Consider the following 16,999-nt stretch of genomic DNA (forward strand, 5'->3'; position numbering starts at 1 on the left):
AGGACTATCAAATGCTCCTTTCTAAGGCTCTTTTTGCTTTAAATTTGGCAGAGGAGTAAGGCCCTGCTGAGGAGGTCAAGGGTAAAACCAGACTCAAAGGGACCAGGGAGTTTTTTTCTAGGTTTAATTCTCAAAATAAGGTTCCTTTTCCTGAGTATTTTGAGAGCCTACTTAAGACAGAATATGAAGAACCTACTGCTAATAGCCAGTTTACAGCTAGTACTAGGAAATTATACGAACTTTCCCCACATGCCATGGACATGCTTCAACTGTCTGTGGCTGATGCTCCAATTGCCGCTTTACAATCATCTGACTTCCTGTCAGAGGATGGAGTAGGGTCCATTAGGGACCAGCTGGATAGGAAGGCAGAATTTCTGACCAGGCAAGCTCATGAGGCCTCTGCCCTCGCAGTCGGTAAGCAGTGATGCCAGGCCACCAGAAATGGAGGGGAGACTCCAACTCTTCTTCCTACAGAGGTCCAAGTCCTATCTGGACAGTTGGGTTCAACAAATCGTTCAACAGGGTTACTGCATCAAATTCAAGAAACTTCCTCCAGACAGAGGACAAGCCTATTTGTCTGACCCCCAGGGTGAGACTAAGCTTACGCTGGTGGTCCAAAAAGCCAAACCTAGTAAAGGATCAAGTGTACCTCCACAAAGAACCACTACAGATCTTTATGGATGCAAGTCTGGGAGGTTGGGGGCCCCACACTCAGAGATCGCACCACATGGGGTCCTGGTCCCCTCAGGAGAAGAATCTTCACAGTCTTCTGGAACTTCGAGCAATCTTCCTGGCCTTAGTGGAGTTTCTTCTGGCCCTCTAGATCATCACATCATAGTCAGGACCGACAATGTTACGGTCAAAGTCCACCTGAACAAGCAGGGTGGGGCCAAGTCCTCTGTGCTTCACTGGGAAGTGGTACATTCTCTCATGGCACGAGAAGCATCTGAAATCCCTCCGAGCAAAACCTATCCAGGGATCTTGAACACTCAAGCCTATGGGTTAAGCTGACAAACACTGGACGAAGAAGAGTGGATGCTGAACAAGTGTGTATTCCAGATGGTGGTGCACAGGCTTGGGAACCCCTCTGTGGACCTGTTTGCATCGGGACAGAACCACTAGCTTCCCCACTTCTTTAGCAGATTCTACCATACACTAGCAGAGAAGGTAGATGCGCTCCTGTCACCATGGTAGATGCATGCCCGCCACGCCAAATCCTGCCCAAAGTTCTGAGAAAAATTCAATTCAAGAGAGTGCAAGTAACCTTGATTGCACCAGATTGGCCGCACCGACCCTGGTTTCCATTCTTGAAGAAAAGGTTGGTGCAGGACCCTTGGTGTCTCCTGGTGTCCCAGGACTTACTTCCTCAAGGTCTGATTCAACATCCTGATCCAGGCTGGTTCAGACTAACCACATGGATATTAAGAGAAGAGGGCTGGTGAGCCTGAGGTTCGGTTCAGATATTGTCAACACAATTTTTGAGGCCAGATGTCCTTCCACCTGAAGCAATTACAAGTATTCATGGAAGACATTCGTCTGGTGATGTAGAAGAAAAGGAGTAGATCCCATGTCTCCTAGTCTACCTTGTCTCCTGGACTTCTTATAAGATGGGGTCCAACAGAGCCTGTCAGCTTCCACTCTGCACAGACAGGTAACGGTCATATCTGCAGTTATACCCATTTAGGATGGACATTCCCTCACTAGGCATCCTCATGTTAAAACCTTTCTGAAAGGGATGTCACAATCTTGACCCTACCTGGAGGCTTCATGTGATCCTCATGGCTCTAGTAAAGGCCCTGTTTGAACCACTGAGAGGTCCTACTGAAGTTTCTTAAAATGAAGACCTTGTTCTTAGTTGCGGTGACCTCGGCTCAGAGAGTCTTGGAGTTAGGGGCCTTATCCGTGAGAAAAGTTTTTTTTTTGTCTTCCATAAAAACAAAGTAGTGTTGCTCCCAGATCCTACTTTTATTCCAAAAGTGAGCACCATTTTCCACCGTCAGCAAGAGCTTCATTTACCATCCTTTTGTCCCAATCCTAAGAGTCCCAAGGAGAAAGGGTGGCATACCTTGGATCTAAGAAGAGCCCTCAAGATCTATATCAGACACACAGCAGACATTAGAAGATCTGATTACTTGTTCATTTCGATCTCTCCTAATTTGGGAAGAAAGATGTCTAGAGCTGCCATTAGTTACTCTATCAAGCAGTGCATCCTCCAGGCCTACAAATCCAGCAAGATCAAGGCTCTGGGGAGAGTATTACTGCTCATTTGGTCCACAGTGCAGCCACCATAGCAGCATTCAACAAACAGGCTTCGGTGGAAGAGATTTGTTGGGCTGCTACCTGGTCCACCATCTCCACCTTCGTGAAACATTACTGCATCAACACCTTTTCTTCGGCAGACACGGCCTTCAGTTGAAGAGTCTTGAAGTATGTGGTAGAAGACAGTACAGACTTGACACCCACCCGGGAAATCACAGCTCTTGGACTCCTCAATGCTTCCAAGAAGCCCTTCTACCTCAGAGCAAAAGGAACCTTCACAGTAATTAGTCAAGGTTCCGATCTAAAATAATATCTAACAAAAATAATTCCTTTTTCTCAGCTATTAGTAGATAGTTTTTGAAAATCAATATTTTGATTAAATTGAAGCAAGGATAAGCAAAGATGATTTGCCACTCTTGAAAGCCAGTCTCCAGTCCATACTGGATTTCAGTTGGTAGCAGGGAGCCTTTGACACTGTTTCGCTGAACTGATCTGACAGCTCAGAATGTTCAGTTAAGGAACTAAATATTTCATAGTCCAGCTTCTATGAGGGAAGGGAAAGTTGGAATATCTGTTGGAATTAAATCCTTATTGATGAAAGGATTCATGGGGATAGGGAGGTTCCGGGACGTAGAGACAGGAGGCCCACAGGCAATGCGGCTAAAAGAAGGCATAGTAGGCCATGACTGAGAGGATAGGCTGCGAATAAGATTTGGGGAAAAGGTGAAAAGGAACTAGGGTAATAAGGGACTAATTGGAAAGAGGCTATGAAGAACCTTCACAGGATTTAAGAAGAGCAGTGAGGGGTAGAGAAAGTATGGCTAATAGTGGGAGAAAATAAGCAGTGATCCCAAAAGCTGATGTTACCCGCCCTGAGCCTGGCTTTGGCCAAAGAGGGCAGGCTAGAAATTGCAAAATAAATAAAGCAGGGTCCTGATGATGAAACAATGGGTGATGGAGACCATGCCATTGAGTCTATAACAAATTCAGTTGGGGCAAAATTAATGCATAGGGTCTAGGACCAGAAGGGTCTGTGCATTATTGGTTGAAACAAAGCGGCAAAGGAAGGAGGTGAGGGGATACAGGAATACCTGGTATAGAGACCAGGAGCATATATGCCATGCAGTTGCCAACCCTAAAAGACCAAGAAACGGGAAGTGGGAGGGCTGAATTTCACATAGGAATATGGCCTAATCAGTGCTATAACTTCAAACTTCTATCACCTTATGTGGAACATGGACAGAATGTAAAGCTACATCATTTACCTGCAAAGGAAGTTTTGTTCATCTTAAAACCTTTGGTTAACCCTTATCTCCACTATAAACATTATAGCCTTCTCCCATAATTAATGCAACCTTTTTAGAATCCTGAAAGAGTACAACGTCTTTAATTTTACCAACCAGTCCCTGTTTAAAAAGCCCTGATGTGACAGTGTTTTCTGTACTATCAAGCCCAAATCCACCAAAATAACAAGTGCCACCATAATTTAGAGCCACGTATTTTCTTTTGGGATCTAGATCTTCAAACACAATGAGTTCCTCATCAAGGTACACCTTAATGAGAGTCTTGTTTTGTGCTATGGTGACATAGTACCATTTATTGCAACAGAGGTTTTTTCTGTGATGAGTGAGAGGGACAGATATTCTTTCTCCAAGATTAACTACAACTTTTAGAGTGCCATTTGCAAGACCAACTGCAAGGAAATCATTATCTTCATTTTCAGCCTTACCTAGCCATAAAACTAAACCTTCCATCTCATTGGTGGTAAAATTGAAAGATACTCTAGTAAATCTGAGGTCTCTTCTTTTATAATTTGGGTCAATATACTTGATGTATGAATTACCCATAAATTTTGCAATAAAAAATGAGATCTGTTTTTCACAGTGTCGGCCTGACCAGCCAAGTCTACATGCACAACTGTAGGAGAGTAAACTATGATTTGGTATACAAATAGCTCCATGCAGACACTTTCGATGTGAACAGTAAATAGATTGCTCACAGGTCTTCCCAATCCAGTTCTTTGGGCACGAGCAAGAAAAACCAGAGTTTTCAACTTTGCATTTTCCATTATGTTTACAGACTTTGTATCCACAAGGAGTTCCATCACAGTCCCCTACATTAGAACCACCTTTTGCCCCCCTTTTGGTCAGTTTCAGTTCTCGGTTATTGACAAGAACCTCTCGAATGCAGCCAGTAAAACCAATGGGCTCATTCTCGATTGCCAATGAATTAACCAGATTTAAAGAGGGCACTCCCCCTATGTAGAAATCTGTGTGCGTGTCAAGTGCAGTCATTCCATTGCTAGCTTTCTGGGTTATATTGATGCCATTGAAGTCCAGATAGCCTTCGTTACCAACTCTTCCTGCTTTAATTAAATGCCAGGCACTACCTGTGAAGTGTATGTCTTGAAAAGTCTGTAAGATTATTGTTCTGTCGCCAAGGTTGTAGCGCAGTTGTACATATCCATTTACTAAGGAGATACTTAGGAAATCACCTGTGGAGGAAAAAAGATGTGTTACCATTTCACGAGCAGATGAAATATTCACTGACTAAACATTGACAGTGGGCTAGACATTGTTTAGAGCTGGTATGTGTTATAACAAGTTGGGACCCACCGATGCTACAAACAAGCCATTCGCTGGGACTTGCTAGGTGGTGTAATCCCATTTTGCTTTCCGATAACAGGCAACACAATCAGGAAGGTTTATTGACATTGTTGTGTCACCCTATTAGGTTTTGCCTTGTGGGTTTGTTTGGCACATGGGTTTGTTTAATGGTAGCAGTGAATTCAGTATAACTATATATGTTCCAGAGATGTGGTCGACCCCCACAGTGCCAGTCAACCACTAGGTGCTGGTGGTGCTTGTTAATGATTACATAACTAACAGGAAAAACGTTAAGGCTTAAATTGTTAAGGGTTACATAACTAGGCTAAAGGAAAAGCTTTGTGTAAGGTGTTTTGCAAACGAAGCAACAGAAAACCCTTTCATTCCTTTTGGCAGCCACTGAAAATACTTTTCATCAGTCTAAATCTGTCTGGGTTGACAGACTCATTGGAAGACGCACATAAAACAAGCAAGATTCATTTTTGTTTGTCTTCCTCAATCCTTCAGGGCAATGTAGTTCAAATAGATAACATAGATGTTGCAAATCAGTTAGAGTACTGCACTCCTGAAAGCTTATAACTTTGAAGGAGGAAACGGTGACTGAAATAAATGTTGATGGCACCGAGAAAGTTGTACAGGTGGAGTATCCCTTATCCAGACATCCCATATCCAGACTGATCCGAAAACCGGACCCTTCGAGCCAGCATGCAGGCAGATGCGTGCTGCTTGCTTCAAATTTTCCTCTCACCTAAAAAAACAAAATACTGTATACACAGCGTCGTAAGTGGAGATTGAAAGCATGCCATTGTTTGTTTGTTGTTGCTCTTGTTTGACAGCTGATACAGGTATTCTGGAGAGATAGTTACACCTTTGCTTTCTGATGGTTCAGTGCACATAACATTATTAAAAATAGTTTAAAATTACATTCAGGCTATGTGTATAAAGTATACATATAACATAAATGAATTTGGGTCCCATCCCCAAGATATCTCATTATGTATACGCAAAAATTCCAAAATATTCCAATATACGGAAATATCCAAAACACAGACCACTTCTGGTCCCAAGCAGTTCACATAAGGGATACTCAACCTGTATTAAGTTGTTCCCATTGGGGTTTAAGAGAATTGGGTTATGTTTGTCCATCAGCCTGTTAACTAACAACTTTGCACATACTGAAACAAGTCCCACTTACTTCAGTGGAGTTTACTTCTAAGTCACTGTGCCCAAAATTGCAATTGTGCTGTTGTCAGCATTGATTCTGATGACTGTTGATCAATGTATCCTACAGGTCTGGCCTAAAATGGCATGCCTAAAGAAAACCAGAACTCGACAATAATGTTTCTTAGTTACTTTAGATATACCTCCACAATGGGTATTAATTTTTTGGAAATGGCTGTGTCCAGGCACTTATGAGAGCTGGGAAGAGGTGACCCCCTCAAGCTTAAGGGCAGGGGAGCAGATGCATGCCTGTGTGTTAAGCAGTGTAGATGATTGAAGAGACAGAGAAGCAGACAGGCAGTGCTGTGAATTGGCTGAAGCCCCTTGAGGGTGCAGGAGGGTCTAGGGAGGACATGGGGATTTGCTGCCCTATAGGAGTGCCTCTTTGCCTACATTTGTAAATAAAGTAAATGCCATAAGACTTCAGTGCTTTCCACCCCAGACAGCCAACCCTGGAACATTTCACTGTTTGGGTGAAGAGGGGAGCATGCAAGAGCAGATGAAAGCTGTGCTATTATCCTTCTGCTTCCTGCAGTGAGACAGTCAAGTGCAAACATTTGCTTGAGGCCATGACTGGGTTTAGATGATCTCAAGTGGGATATGGGAGGGAGTTTCATGTTTCTCCTCTTATTTCATTAGTCCCCGTGCTCATGATGTCCATTAATATCAATCTGATCCTTACACTGCCTGACTTTTCCTCCCCATCCTAACTCAAAAAAACTTGAGAGTTCTACCTGAAAAATGGTGCCTGCTGATTTTTAACATGGAAGTAAATGTCTGAGTACCTGATCACAGATCTCCCACATAATGGCTTGGATCCAGCAGAATGTTTCTGTGGGCAGAAGGATTTCCACTCGTCAAACACAAATTTCTTGCCTTCCCCTATTCTGCTGGCATCCAAAATGACCCCTTTCCAATACTGCTTCTCCCCAGGAGCAGATTGCAGCAGGAGGGGAGAGGTGAAAAAGTTATGCTCCATGGGTGGGAAATCCACTTTTGGAAGCACTCGGCTGGGTCTAAACCAATATGTAGTCTGGCCCTTACTCTGCTTCTGATCTGGTATCAAGCTTATCTTTGCAGGTTGTATTGGTCAGGTTTGGGGAAGCATACAGAGCTTGGCTTTGGGACGAGGAAGAAAAGTGGGCTCCAAAATACATTGAAAGCAGCATAGGAAACTAGGCAAGTCTATTCTGTTTTCAGTAGAGGTATGTTCTAAAGCTATTGTGAATAAATCCCACCTGAGCTGTGGGGGCACCAGCATTGAGCCAGCATGTGACATCATGTCTGACAAAACCTAGAAGTGATTTCGGGGGATGCTCTAGGATTTGCCAAAAACTCTGGTTTAACCATAGAGTTTTGGTGAATCCTAGAGCGTCACCCCTGACATCATGACATCATTTCTGATTTTTCACCAGAAGGAACATTGCACTCTAGCATGGCTAGAAATGGGAAGGCCTGAAAAAAACCCAGAAAAATTGAAAAAACAACAACAGTTTTTTTTTACCGTTTTTCCCCTTTTTTTCCAAAAGCGTTTTTTTTTTTTGGGGGGGGGGGACAACTTCCCCCAGTTCTGCTTTTTTCCCAGGCCTTCCCATCTCTAAGCATGACACCAGTATGCCTGTTCCTATCCCCAAAATCCTTGTGGGGGTGCCAGGAGGTGGCCTGGAATCCCAAGCTAGTACAGATGTGCATGACAGAGAAGCATATAAGAAAAGAAAGCACATATGCTATATATGCAGCTGCATGAGCTCTCTGTGGATGTGCTTGTACCACTGATTGCATGCATATATGTTTTTGTGTGTGGTTTACCAGCCAGTTTAAAATAGAGAAGGGGCTCTATGCGTAATAGTTTTCCCACTCACAAAGCTGAAATAGACACTGATCCTCATTACTCATTATGTCTAGCAGTTATAAAGCACTTGGGGTTTTGGTGGCTACTAGCCCTGGTGACTAAAGGGAACTTCAGTATTCAGAGACAGTAAACATCTGATTATCAGCGTCAGGAGTAAACATCGGGGAAGGCCTTGGTCCTGTTGTTAGACCTCCAGAGGAACTGGTTGGCCACTGTATGAGACAAGATGCTGGCCTAGATGGGCCACTGGCCTGATCCTGCAGGCTCTTGTTATGTTCTTAGAGTGCCTTTTTTTTTTCATTTTAGGGCTGATTCTATACTGGGTTTTCAAGACAGCTGTAGATATTTTTCAAAGATATTTTAAACTGTGGAAACTTTTAAGTTGCCCCCCCTTTCAAACATGGATGAAATTGACTTGTGATACAGCCCCTAACCACCAAAAAATTCTGTGCTGGGGATCATGAGACTTGCATGGATAAAAGCCACAGGGGATGGGGCTGTAATCTGGAGGAGAACTGGGCAAGAATAAGAAGAAACCTGATTGCTTTCACTTAGAGGAGGGCAGGGAGCAATTTCTGTTGGCAGCAGAGAACAGGACTCACAATAATGGGTTTAAATTGCTTGTGGAAAAGTACTGGCTGGATATTAGGAAAAAACTTTTACAGTAAGAGTTGTTCAACAGTGGAATCAGAGGAAGGTGGTGAGCCCCCCCTCACTGGCAGTCTTCAGGCAGCAGCTGGACGAACATTTATCAGGGATGCTCTAGGCTGATCCTGCTTTGAGCAGGGGGTTGGACTAGATGGCATGTATGGCCCCTTCCAACTCTATGATTCTATTCTATGTTTCTATGAACCATGAGCTGTTACAGCAGATAAAATTGTTTCATGATTTTCCTTTGTCACATAATAGAATGGCAAAATGTAGATTTAGTCTGTGCTCCCTTACCTGATCGTGGATTCAAGTGCTGGGCAGTGTAAAAGAGGATGCCATCTGGCAGAAGGGGCTGGAATTGCAACTGGATGTGAACCTTATGCCGAATGTTGAAGGACTCAAATGCTATCCAAGAAGAGTGGTTGCTACTGAAAGATGCATCACTGATGGTTAGGGCTAGGAAACAAAATAAAACAGGAAGGTAATCTTGTTTTTCCAATCAATGGGGGCAAGGCATTGCTCTAACACTAGGGATACTTCTTGGACACGTGTATTACTTTCTCAAACCCAGCTATAACGATATGCTTATCAATTTACCCCCACAAATATATATCTTCTACAAACTTGCAAAACAAGCCCAGGATGAGCCAGTTGTGAGGATCTGTCACCAGATGCAGTATTCAGCTTGCAACTGCAGCCACTTGAAAGGAGACATTTGAGGATGTCCATCAGAAGTTGAGTTCTGCATGTAGCCGCGTTTACCTGCAAATGCATCACCATGAGCAGGTGGCACATGCCGGGCCATTTTAACAGCATGATAGGCCCCTGGGCAAAGCAGTGCCCTGAGGCCCCTACCTACACAACCACTCACAGGAATAAAAATGTAAGTGGTTGATAAAATTAAAGATATATTTATTGGTGCTTCCAACAAAATCAGTCTTTAAACATTGAAAATATATGCTGTACAGCAAAGACTAATCAACACCAGCATTTGAACAATATAACATGAGCCTTGAAAAACACAAAAATTTCAACACATAAATGATACTCCACTGGTAAACCATACAGACAGAAATGGCACAGTATGGAACATTCTGCTTCCATAATGAACAACATTCCAATGGCGGACCACTTACCAGGTACCAGTTCTGGGCGGTGGTGAAGAAAGTATTAGCTAGTCTGTGGGGGGGGGGTCAACTTTTTGGCACTCCTTTTGCATTGGGGCAGCCTCCATAGCAGCCACCTTAGGGCATGGTGACGACATGGTCAATTCAGTTGGCAGGTGGTGTTCCGCAGCCTTTAGGTCTTATGTCAGGCCCATGGTATCGGTGGCACAGCTGCAGGAAATAGGGGCGGGGCGGGGATCCCCTGCGGCAACACACTGACATTTTGTCTTTACAGGTGGGCATCACAGGAGGAGGTTGGTTCTCATCTGTGGCCACAGCATTGTCTTTTGGGCTAGCTGCAGGGCAGCCAGCAGAGGCTTCGGCTTGCAGCTGGGTGTAAGTGACACGATGCTGATTACAGGGCTGGGCAGAAGGGGCATGCTGTGGGAACAGTTGTTGCCAACCCACCACCACCACCTGAAGGCATCTCACCCACCCCATGTAATCATCATTCACTTGGGTGAGAATGATATGGGAAAGCATGCAGGGAAGTCCATTGTTTGGCAAGGCCTGGCGGACTTTGAACACCTGAGGGCACTGGTGCCAGGTGTACTGTTGGTATGGTCGGATATGCTCCAGCGGCGGGTCTGGAAGGGCGCATTGAACCCAGGGCACTTGGAAAAGTGAATGGTGAGATACAGCATGGGGTGGTTGCCATGGGTGGTACACACATTGCACACCCAGAAATCAAGCATTGCTTTCCATTGCTTTTCTGTACAGGCCTGAGATGTCGGCTATGACATCTTGGGGGATCTGCAGCGTGGCCTCCTGGCGGCTGTTAAAGGCAAGTGGGGCTGGGGGGCGGACCAAGCATTAAGCTGATCCGCCTCCTGTGGCGAAAGCAGTGTGGGAAAAGGCTTCATGATTCATGGTACAACTCCAGTGAGCACCCTGAGGCATCAGTTTGGAAGATGAAGGAGTAACCCTCAGACCAGGCCTGGGGCCTCGGGACCTGGCAGTGACCTGAGACAGGAACTCCTTGAGGGGTGCCACTATCCTTGACCTATAGACCTCGCGGCTTGGGGGACTGGACGTGGCACACCTCCCTTGAGCACTAAAGAAGGCTTGGCAAGGAGGAGCATGAACCGTACCACACAAGATGGCTCAGAGCCAGGGTGGTCTTGCCCTAAGAATGTGGATGCACAAAAAGAGGAGGCCTGACTCTTCTGCATCCCGACAATTGCCCGCACTGCAGTTAATTCTGGGGGTGCTTTTTGGATTGTGTGCGCTACAGATCCCTCTTGAGCAATAAAATTAAGTTGGCCCTTTGATTATCCCAGCTCTGTGTGTCAGCTCTCTTTATTATGCATCCGTGGACAACTGACCTACAGTGTGCTTCAGTATAAGGTTGCTGCATGTACAACAGTTGAGGAATCAGACTATTGTGCTGCCTGTTAACCTTTTAAATTGCTGCAATGGCACAGAAAAGAATCAACAGCAATGATCACTAGTGAGAAAACCAGGAAAAGGTTCTAATAGATTGTATGCAAAACCTGATGTAAATTTAGCCAGAGTCCTATACTTAATGCTACTTAGAAGAAGAGTTGGTTTTTATATGCCGACTTTACCACTGTAGGTAGAATCAAACCAGCTTACAATCACCTTCCCTTCCCCTCCCCACAACAGACACCCTGTGAGGTAGGTGGGGCTGAGAGAGCTCTAAGAGAGCTATGACTAGCCCAAGGTCACCCAGCTGGCTTCATGTGTAGGAGTGGGGAAACCAATCCAGTTCACCAGATTGGCCTCCGCCACTCATGTGGAGGAGTGGGGAAATCAAACCCGGTTCTCCAGATCAGAGTCCTCTGCTCCAAACTACCGCTCTTTACCACTACACCGCATTGTACATGAACCTCCCTGCCCCCACCAAGCAGCTGTGCATGCTCCTGGGTATCCTTTTGTGTACTCGCCATGTGCAGTGCTGATTATGATCTCTCAAAGTCTGCTCATTCCCCTTGAAGAAAAAATAAAAGCATAGTCAGTCCTTAGCAAATAGCATTGCTATAGCAACTGCAGGAAGACTTTTGTTCACTGTGATCCAAATTTGTGAGAGGATAGCATTCAATTGTATAAAGTCCCGTGAGACACTGTAATAATTATGCTTCAAAATGCTTACAAATCAGTGCCCAGGGCATCTTCCACCTCATTTGTAGAAGTATTAGCTCACTACAACACTCTGAAGTCCTAGATTCTTTAAATGTCTGGCACATCACATGGCTTAAAAGAAATCTGTTATTAAAAAAGTGATCTACCTGAGCCCGCCCAGGAGAGGGTGGGGTATAAATAAAAGTTGCTGTCGCCACCGCCTCCTCATTATTATTATATTAATAGAGTCACATACCTATATAGTTTGGCCCAGCATCAAAACAGTGTAAGGATCTATTTAGTAACAGTTCTTTAATCGAGTATTTACGTTGCCTAGTATAAGATATGAGTGGAGACATGCAACAGAATGTGGCAGATTGTTTTTAGGTCATCCAAGGGTGGCTTCAAAGGGCAGAACAGTCCCAACTTTAAATCTGTCCTTGGACAAGCTGAAAACAACCTGTTTTGGACCTTTCCGTCATCCTCAAGTCTGAGATCATGGTTTCCGGGACAGTCCCAGGCTATTCCCACTTTCTCGGCATTCTCGGTGCTGAAAATGGTCGTTGGGGATATGTGTGCAGCTGCTCTCCCACCCCAACAATAGGGACAATGGGGCAACCCTTGAGGACTTGTTGGGGGTGGAAAATCTTCCACTGTTTCCTCCCCTCTTGCTCTGCATCCTCCTCACATCTCCTGACTGAACACTTTTCTCCCCTCGTCTCCCTTTAGCTGATCCCTACACTTTTTAAAAAAGGGCGTGGGAAGTACCTCCTTTAGCTGCCATTTTCTCTCCTGTCCCTCCTTCCCTCTCCCTCACAACCCCTGCAGCTTCTCCCATAGGCTGCTCATGGCCCTTTCATCTGAGGGGGGAGGTCACACAACATCAGGAACCATGTTGGGTTGTTGCATTTGAATGTCAAGGGTTCTCCCTCAATGTCTGCTCATGTCCTTTTCACTGGGGACAATAGGAGCTTCCTTCTGCTTGCAAAACACATGCCCTACATGAGGTCAAGAGATCAAAGGAATATGAACCTGCAACTGTATGTGCATAGCACTTGCATGCACAGACATTGTTTCTTCCCTTTTAAGGGTTTTCTTTTTTTACGCACACAACTCCCCCTAATTTGAGGGTTACGATTCAGATTTTTCTGCGAATTTGGGGGTTCCCCACCGGTTTGGAGAAACATCTGCCCTATCCCTGGATGGCCCTTCAGTGCTCCGCGATGTTTAAAAAGCCCTTTTGTTCAGCTCAGCTCTGATACCAGAAGAGAGCCAAGCCAGGAGAAAAATACTTTAAACAACATAAAATAGCAAGGTAAGGGAGGGGGCCTAATTCAGTTCCGTTAACCTGTGTCCTCCAAAACAGCCTCATCCACTGCTTTCCAGAGAACAGACACATACATGACCACATTGATGTTTCCATCCTCCCAGATTTGTTCCCATGTTTAAGGACAGACCATTAAAGCAAAGCTGCTAATCTTATGAAATTATTATCGTATGCTGCCATCTGCAGACCACTTTCTATTATTGCACAGTTGGCCTGGTTATAGGTGGCAAACATTCTCGAAATGACCAGCACTCTCTACCCGAGCCCTCTGCAACCTCCGCTCTTGCAATTTTTATTGACAATAAAGGCTATACATGACCATTTGTAATGCTAAATAGCAAGGTTTGTGTGTGTTAAGTGCCCTCAAGTCGCTTCCTCAGCCTTTTCCCCTTTCTTTCTCTCTTTCGCCTTTGGTCTCTCTCTCTCTTGCTCTTTTTCCTTCCTTGATACTTATTACTCTCCATGACTTCTCTCCCTGCTATTTTCTACTCTCCTGGGCCGCACATTGCTCTCTCTTTCTGTGTCTGTAACCACTATCAATCCAGAGATGAGATGTTTAGTTTTGCTTAGCGCCCAATTGTTTGCAGTTGGCCATTCGCTAATAAAGGAAAATGGCACTTTCAAAAACCTCATGACAACTCCTTATGCTTGCCAGTAGAAGGGGGAATGAAGGTCATGGGTTTTAAGGGAGACACAGTAGGCCTTTTCATCACAAAGCCTCCACTTTAGTGCTACTGATGCCTTTCTGGGTTTTATTCACTGGCAGGGATTTATTAAGAAAAGAGCCCTAAGAACAAGTTTTTCCAGGCCTTGTCTGTTCTTGTATGGGTCAGATGAGAGTCATTTGTATTTGCAGTACATCACATGAGGGGCCGAGGGCCACTAATTAATGAGGTTCGATGCTGATTCGGTTGTTTGATAATGTGGAGCACTCCCTACTTTGAAGATACCCCAGCTGTAAAAGGCCTCATGAGAAAGAAATACACAGCCATTGTGTCAGTAAGGGTATTTTTTACTGCAACCATTAGTTTCCATTGGGAGGCATGAACTACCAGTCAGTAAGTTAATTGTGAGGCATCAACTGCCAGCCAGTAAGTTCAAATCTCACTCTGAGTGTGTGTGTGTTAAGTGCTGTCAAGTCGCTTCCGACTCATGGCGACCCTATGAACCACTGACCTCCAAAAGTCCTGTCATTAACTCAGCTCTTGCAAACTGAGGGCCTTGGCTTCCTTTATAGAGTCAATCCATCTCATGTTGAGTCTTCCTCTTTTCTTACTGCCTTCAACTTTTCATAGCATTATTCTCTTTTCCAGTGATGCTTGTCTACTCATAATATGACCAAAGTATGATAGCCTCAGTTTAGTAATGTTAGCTTCTAGGAAAAGTTCAGGCTTGATTTGATCTAGAACCCACTGATTTGTCTTTTTAGCAGTCCACAATATGAACACATGAAGCTGCCTTATCAGACCCTTGGTCCATCAAAGTCAGTATTGTCTACTCAGACTGGCAGCGGCTCTCCAGGGTCTCAGGTAGGGGTCTTTCACATCACCTACTTGCCTAGTCCCTATAAAGGGAGATGCTGGGGATTGGACCTGACACCTTCTGCATGCCAAGAAGATGCTCTGCCACTGAGCAACCACCCCTTCCCTAATATTCTTAAAACTCTTCTCCAACATCTCACCAAAAAAATCTCATTACAGGCATGAATTCACTAGATGACTTGAGGGAGGCTCTGTCTCTCAAATCCAAATTGAGGATAAAAAGGGGCAGATCTACACTACTCTGTCCGCATCATATATAAAGTGGTTGGCAGGGGTCTGCTTTTAAAAGCAAAAAGGGACTGCAAATTAGGGATTGCAACTTTGGGTTGGGGAATTCCTGGAGATTTGTATGTGTGTGTGTGGGGGGGGTGGAGCCTGGGGAGGACATGGTTTGGGGAGGGGAAGGACCTCAGAAGGGTATAATACCATAGAGTCTGACCTTTAAAGCAGCCATTTTCCCCAGGGAAACTGATCTCTGTAGTCACTGCTGCAGTATTTAGTTCCATCTGCTAGCCTAGTTGTAATTTATTTTACACTTAAAGGAGCCTTTTTAATTTTACAGGGCTATTTTTAATGTTGTTTTATTGGTTTTATTGACTAAAATGAGATATTATTCCCTTGTCAGCCACTCTGAGCCCAATCTTGACCGAGGAGAGCGAGGCATTAAATTGAAATAATAAATAAACATTTGACTAACCATAAACAATAGTTACTTAACACAGCTGTGATATTTTCTGTGGCCATTCTAAATCTCAGAGTGGTCCATTCTGAAGTAACTAATGTTGTTAATTGTAATCTCAATCATTTCTTGGATCTGGAAGATGTTACAGTTGCAGAAAATACTCACTTCTGACATTGTTGAGTTTTTGTTCTACTATCCAAACTGTAAGGAGCCCCGTGGCGCAGAGTGGTAAACTGCAGTACTGCAGTCAAAAGCTCTGCTCACAACCTGAGTTTGATCCCGACGGAAGTTGGTTTCAGGTAGCCGGCTCAAGGCTGACTCAGCCTTCCATCCTTCCGAGGTCGGTGAAATGAGTACCCAGCTTGCTGGGGGTAAAGGGAAGATGACTGGAAAAGGCACTGGCAAACCAGCCCGCAAACAAAGTCTGCCTTGGAAACATCAGGATGGGATGTCACCCCATGGGTCAGGAATGACCCGGTGCTTGCACAGGGGACCTTTACCTTATCCAAACTGTGTTTTATGACCATTAACAGAAAGTAGCCTTAACTGATGTAGGTTGTATTTTTGCTTAATGGATCACTGTGGTCTTGGCTAGATGTAACCTGCTGAAATTTTCATGAAAGGGCTTAAATCTTGGACTCACCCAGAACTCTGCTGCTCTCCACCCATTCTCCTAGGATAGCTAGTAATACAAGGTTATTCCAAGACCCACCATTCATCCACTGATTAAACACACTGAGCTTTTCGAAGATTGAAAATGATCCCAGGTGTTTAATAGTAGGGTCATCTGTACTTTCTAGCAGGAGTAAAAATGCTGGGAGAGAGAATTGAGCACGGATGAATGTGAGCCTGAGATTCACTTCTTCCCAAAGAAAGTTCAAAGTAAAAGCTGAGGCTGTCACAATGAAGTGTGGAGAGGATCATTTTATGAGACAGATTCATCCTCATTCAAGCCCCTCTCAGCTACGATATAAAAACTACCCTGCTCTGTTTGTAGACTCCGTTGCTGCATCTCTCCCTTCTCAGTGCTCAGTGCTCAGGCAGTAAGCCTATTCTTGCATGCATTTTTAATATGAAAAATCCTACTAACCCTGAACAGAAACATACAAACAAAGAACAAATGGGCAAAAGGAAAATGCATGGATAATGAGGGACTGGGGGAGCGGCCTTTGCCATACCTTGTTCACAGTAGACACCGGTAGTTCCTAGTGGACAGTGACAGCTGTATCCATCAGGCAGCGGTATGCAGGTAGCACCTTGCCTACATCTATGTGGTGAGCTGTGCTCAGGATCACACACAGAAATTGTCTCTGTGCAAAGTGCCCCTTTCCATCCAGCATGGCACAGACAGCTAGGATGTGCACAAAAGAGAAAACAATAGTGTGTTGCGACATTTAAAAAAACACTAGCATTATTTACAGTCCACCTTTCCCTTTGAGATTCAAGGCAGATTATACATAATGAGTTAATCCAATCAACAGCATGGGGCATTCAATAAACAATGCAATAAGAGTGGGATTTTAGAAATCTGGAACCAACTAGAAATCTGAAAACAGAACTGACGCGAAGTGTAAACATTATTATGACACATGAAACAATACAAAAATCACAG

The 16,999-nt window shown here is 44.4% G+C and overlaps 1 protein-coding gene across 1 annotated transcript in view; it reads right to left on the reverse strand.

Moving 5' to 3' along the window:
* Positions 1 to 3,559: 3,559 nt before the first annotated feature.
* Positions 3,560 to 16,999, reverse strand: part of LOC130483410 (protein eyes shut homolog) — a 148,708-nt gene continuing 135,268 nt past the window's right edge. Inside the window, exons 12-14 of the mRNA XM_056856172.1 lie at positions 16,566 to 16,738; positions 8,884 to 9,045; positions 3,560 to 4,753 (exon numbers count right to left, since the gene is read on the reverse strand). Of these exons, the coding sequence (XP_056712150.1) occupies positions 3,561 to 4,753; positions 8,884 to 9,045; positions 16,566 to 16,738 (1,528 nt within the window). The 3' untranslated portion in view covers position 3,560. The remainder of the gene's footprint in view (positions 4,754 to 8,883; positions 9,046 to 16,565; positions 16,739 to 16,999) is intronic.

Source organism: Euleptes europaea, chromosome 10, assembly GCF_029931775.1.
Source record: "Euleptes europaea isolate rEulEur1 chromosome 10, rEulEur1.hap1, whole genome shotgun sequence".
Taxonomy (NCBI): Eukaryota; Metazoa; Chordata; class Lepidosauria; order Squamata; family Sphaerodactylidae; genus Euleptes; species Euleptes europaea.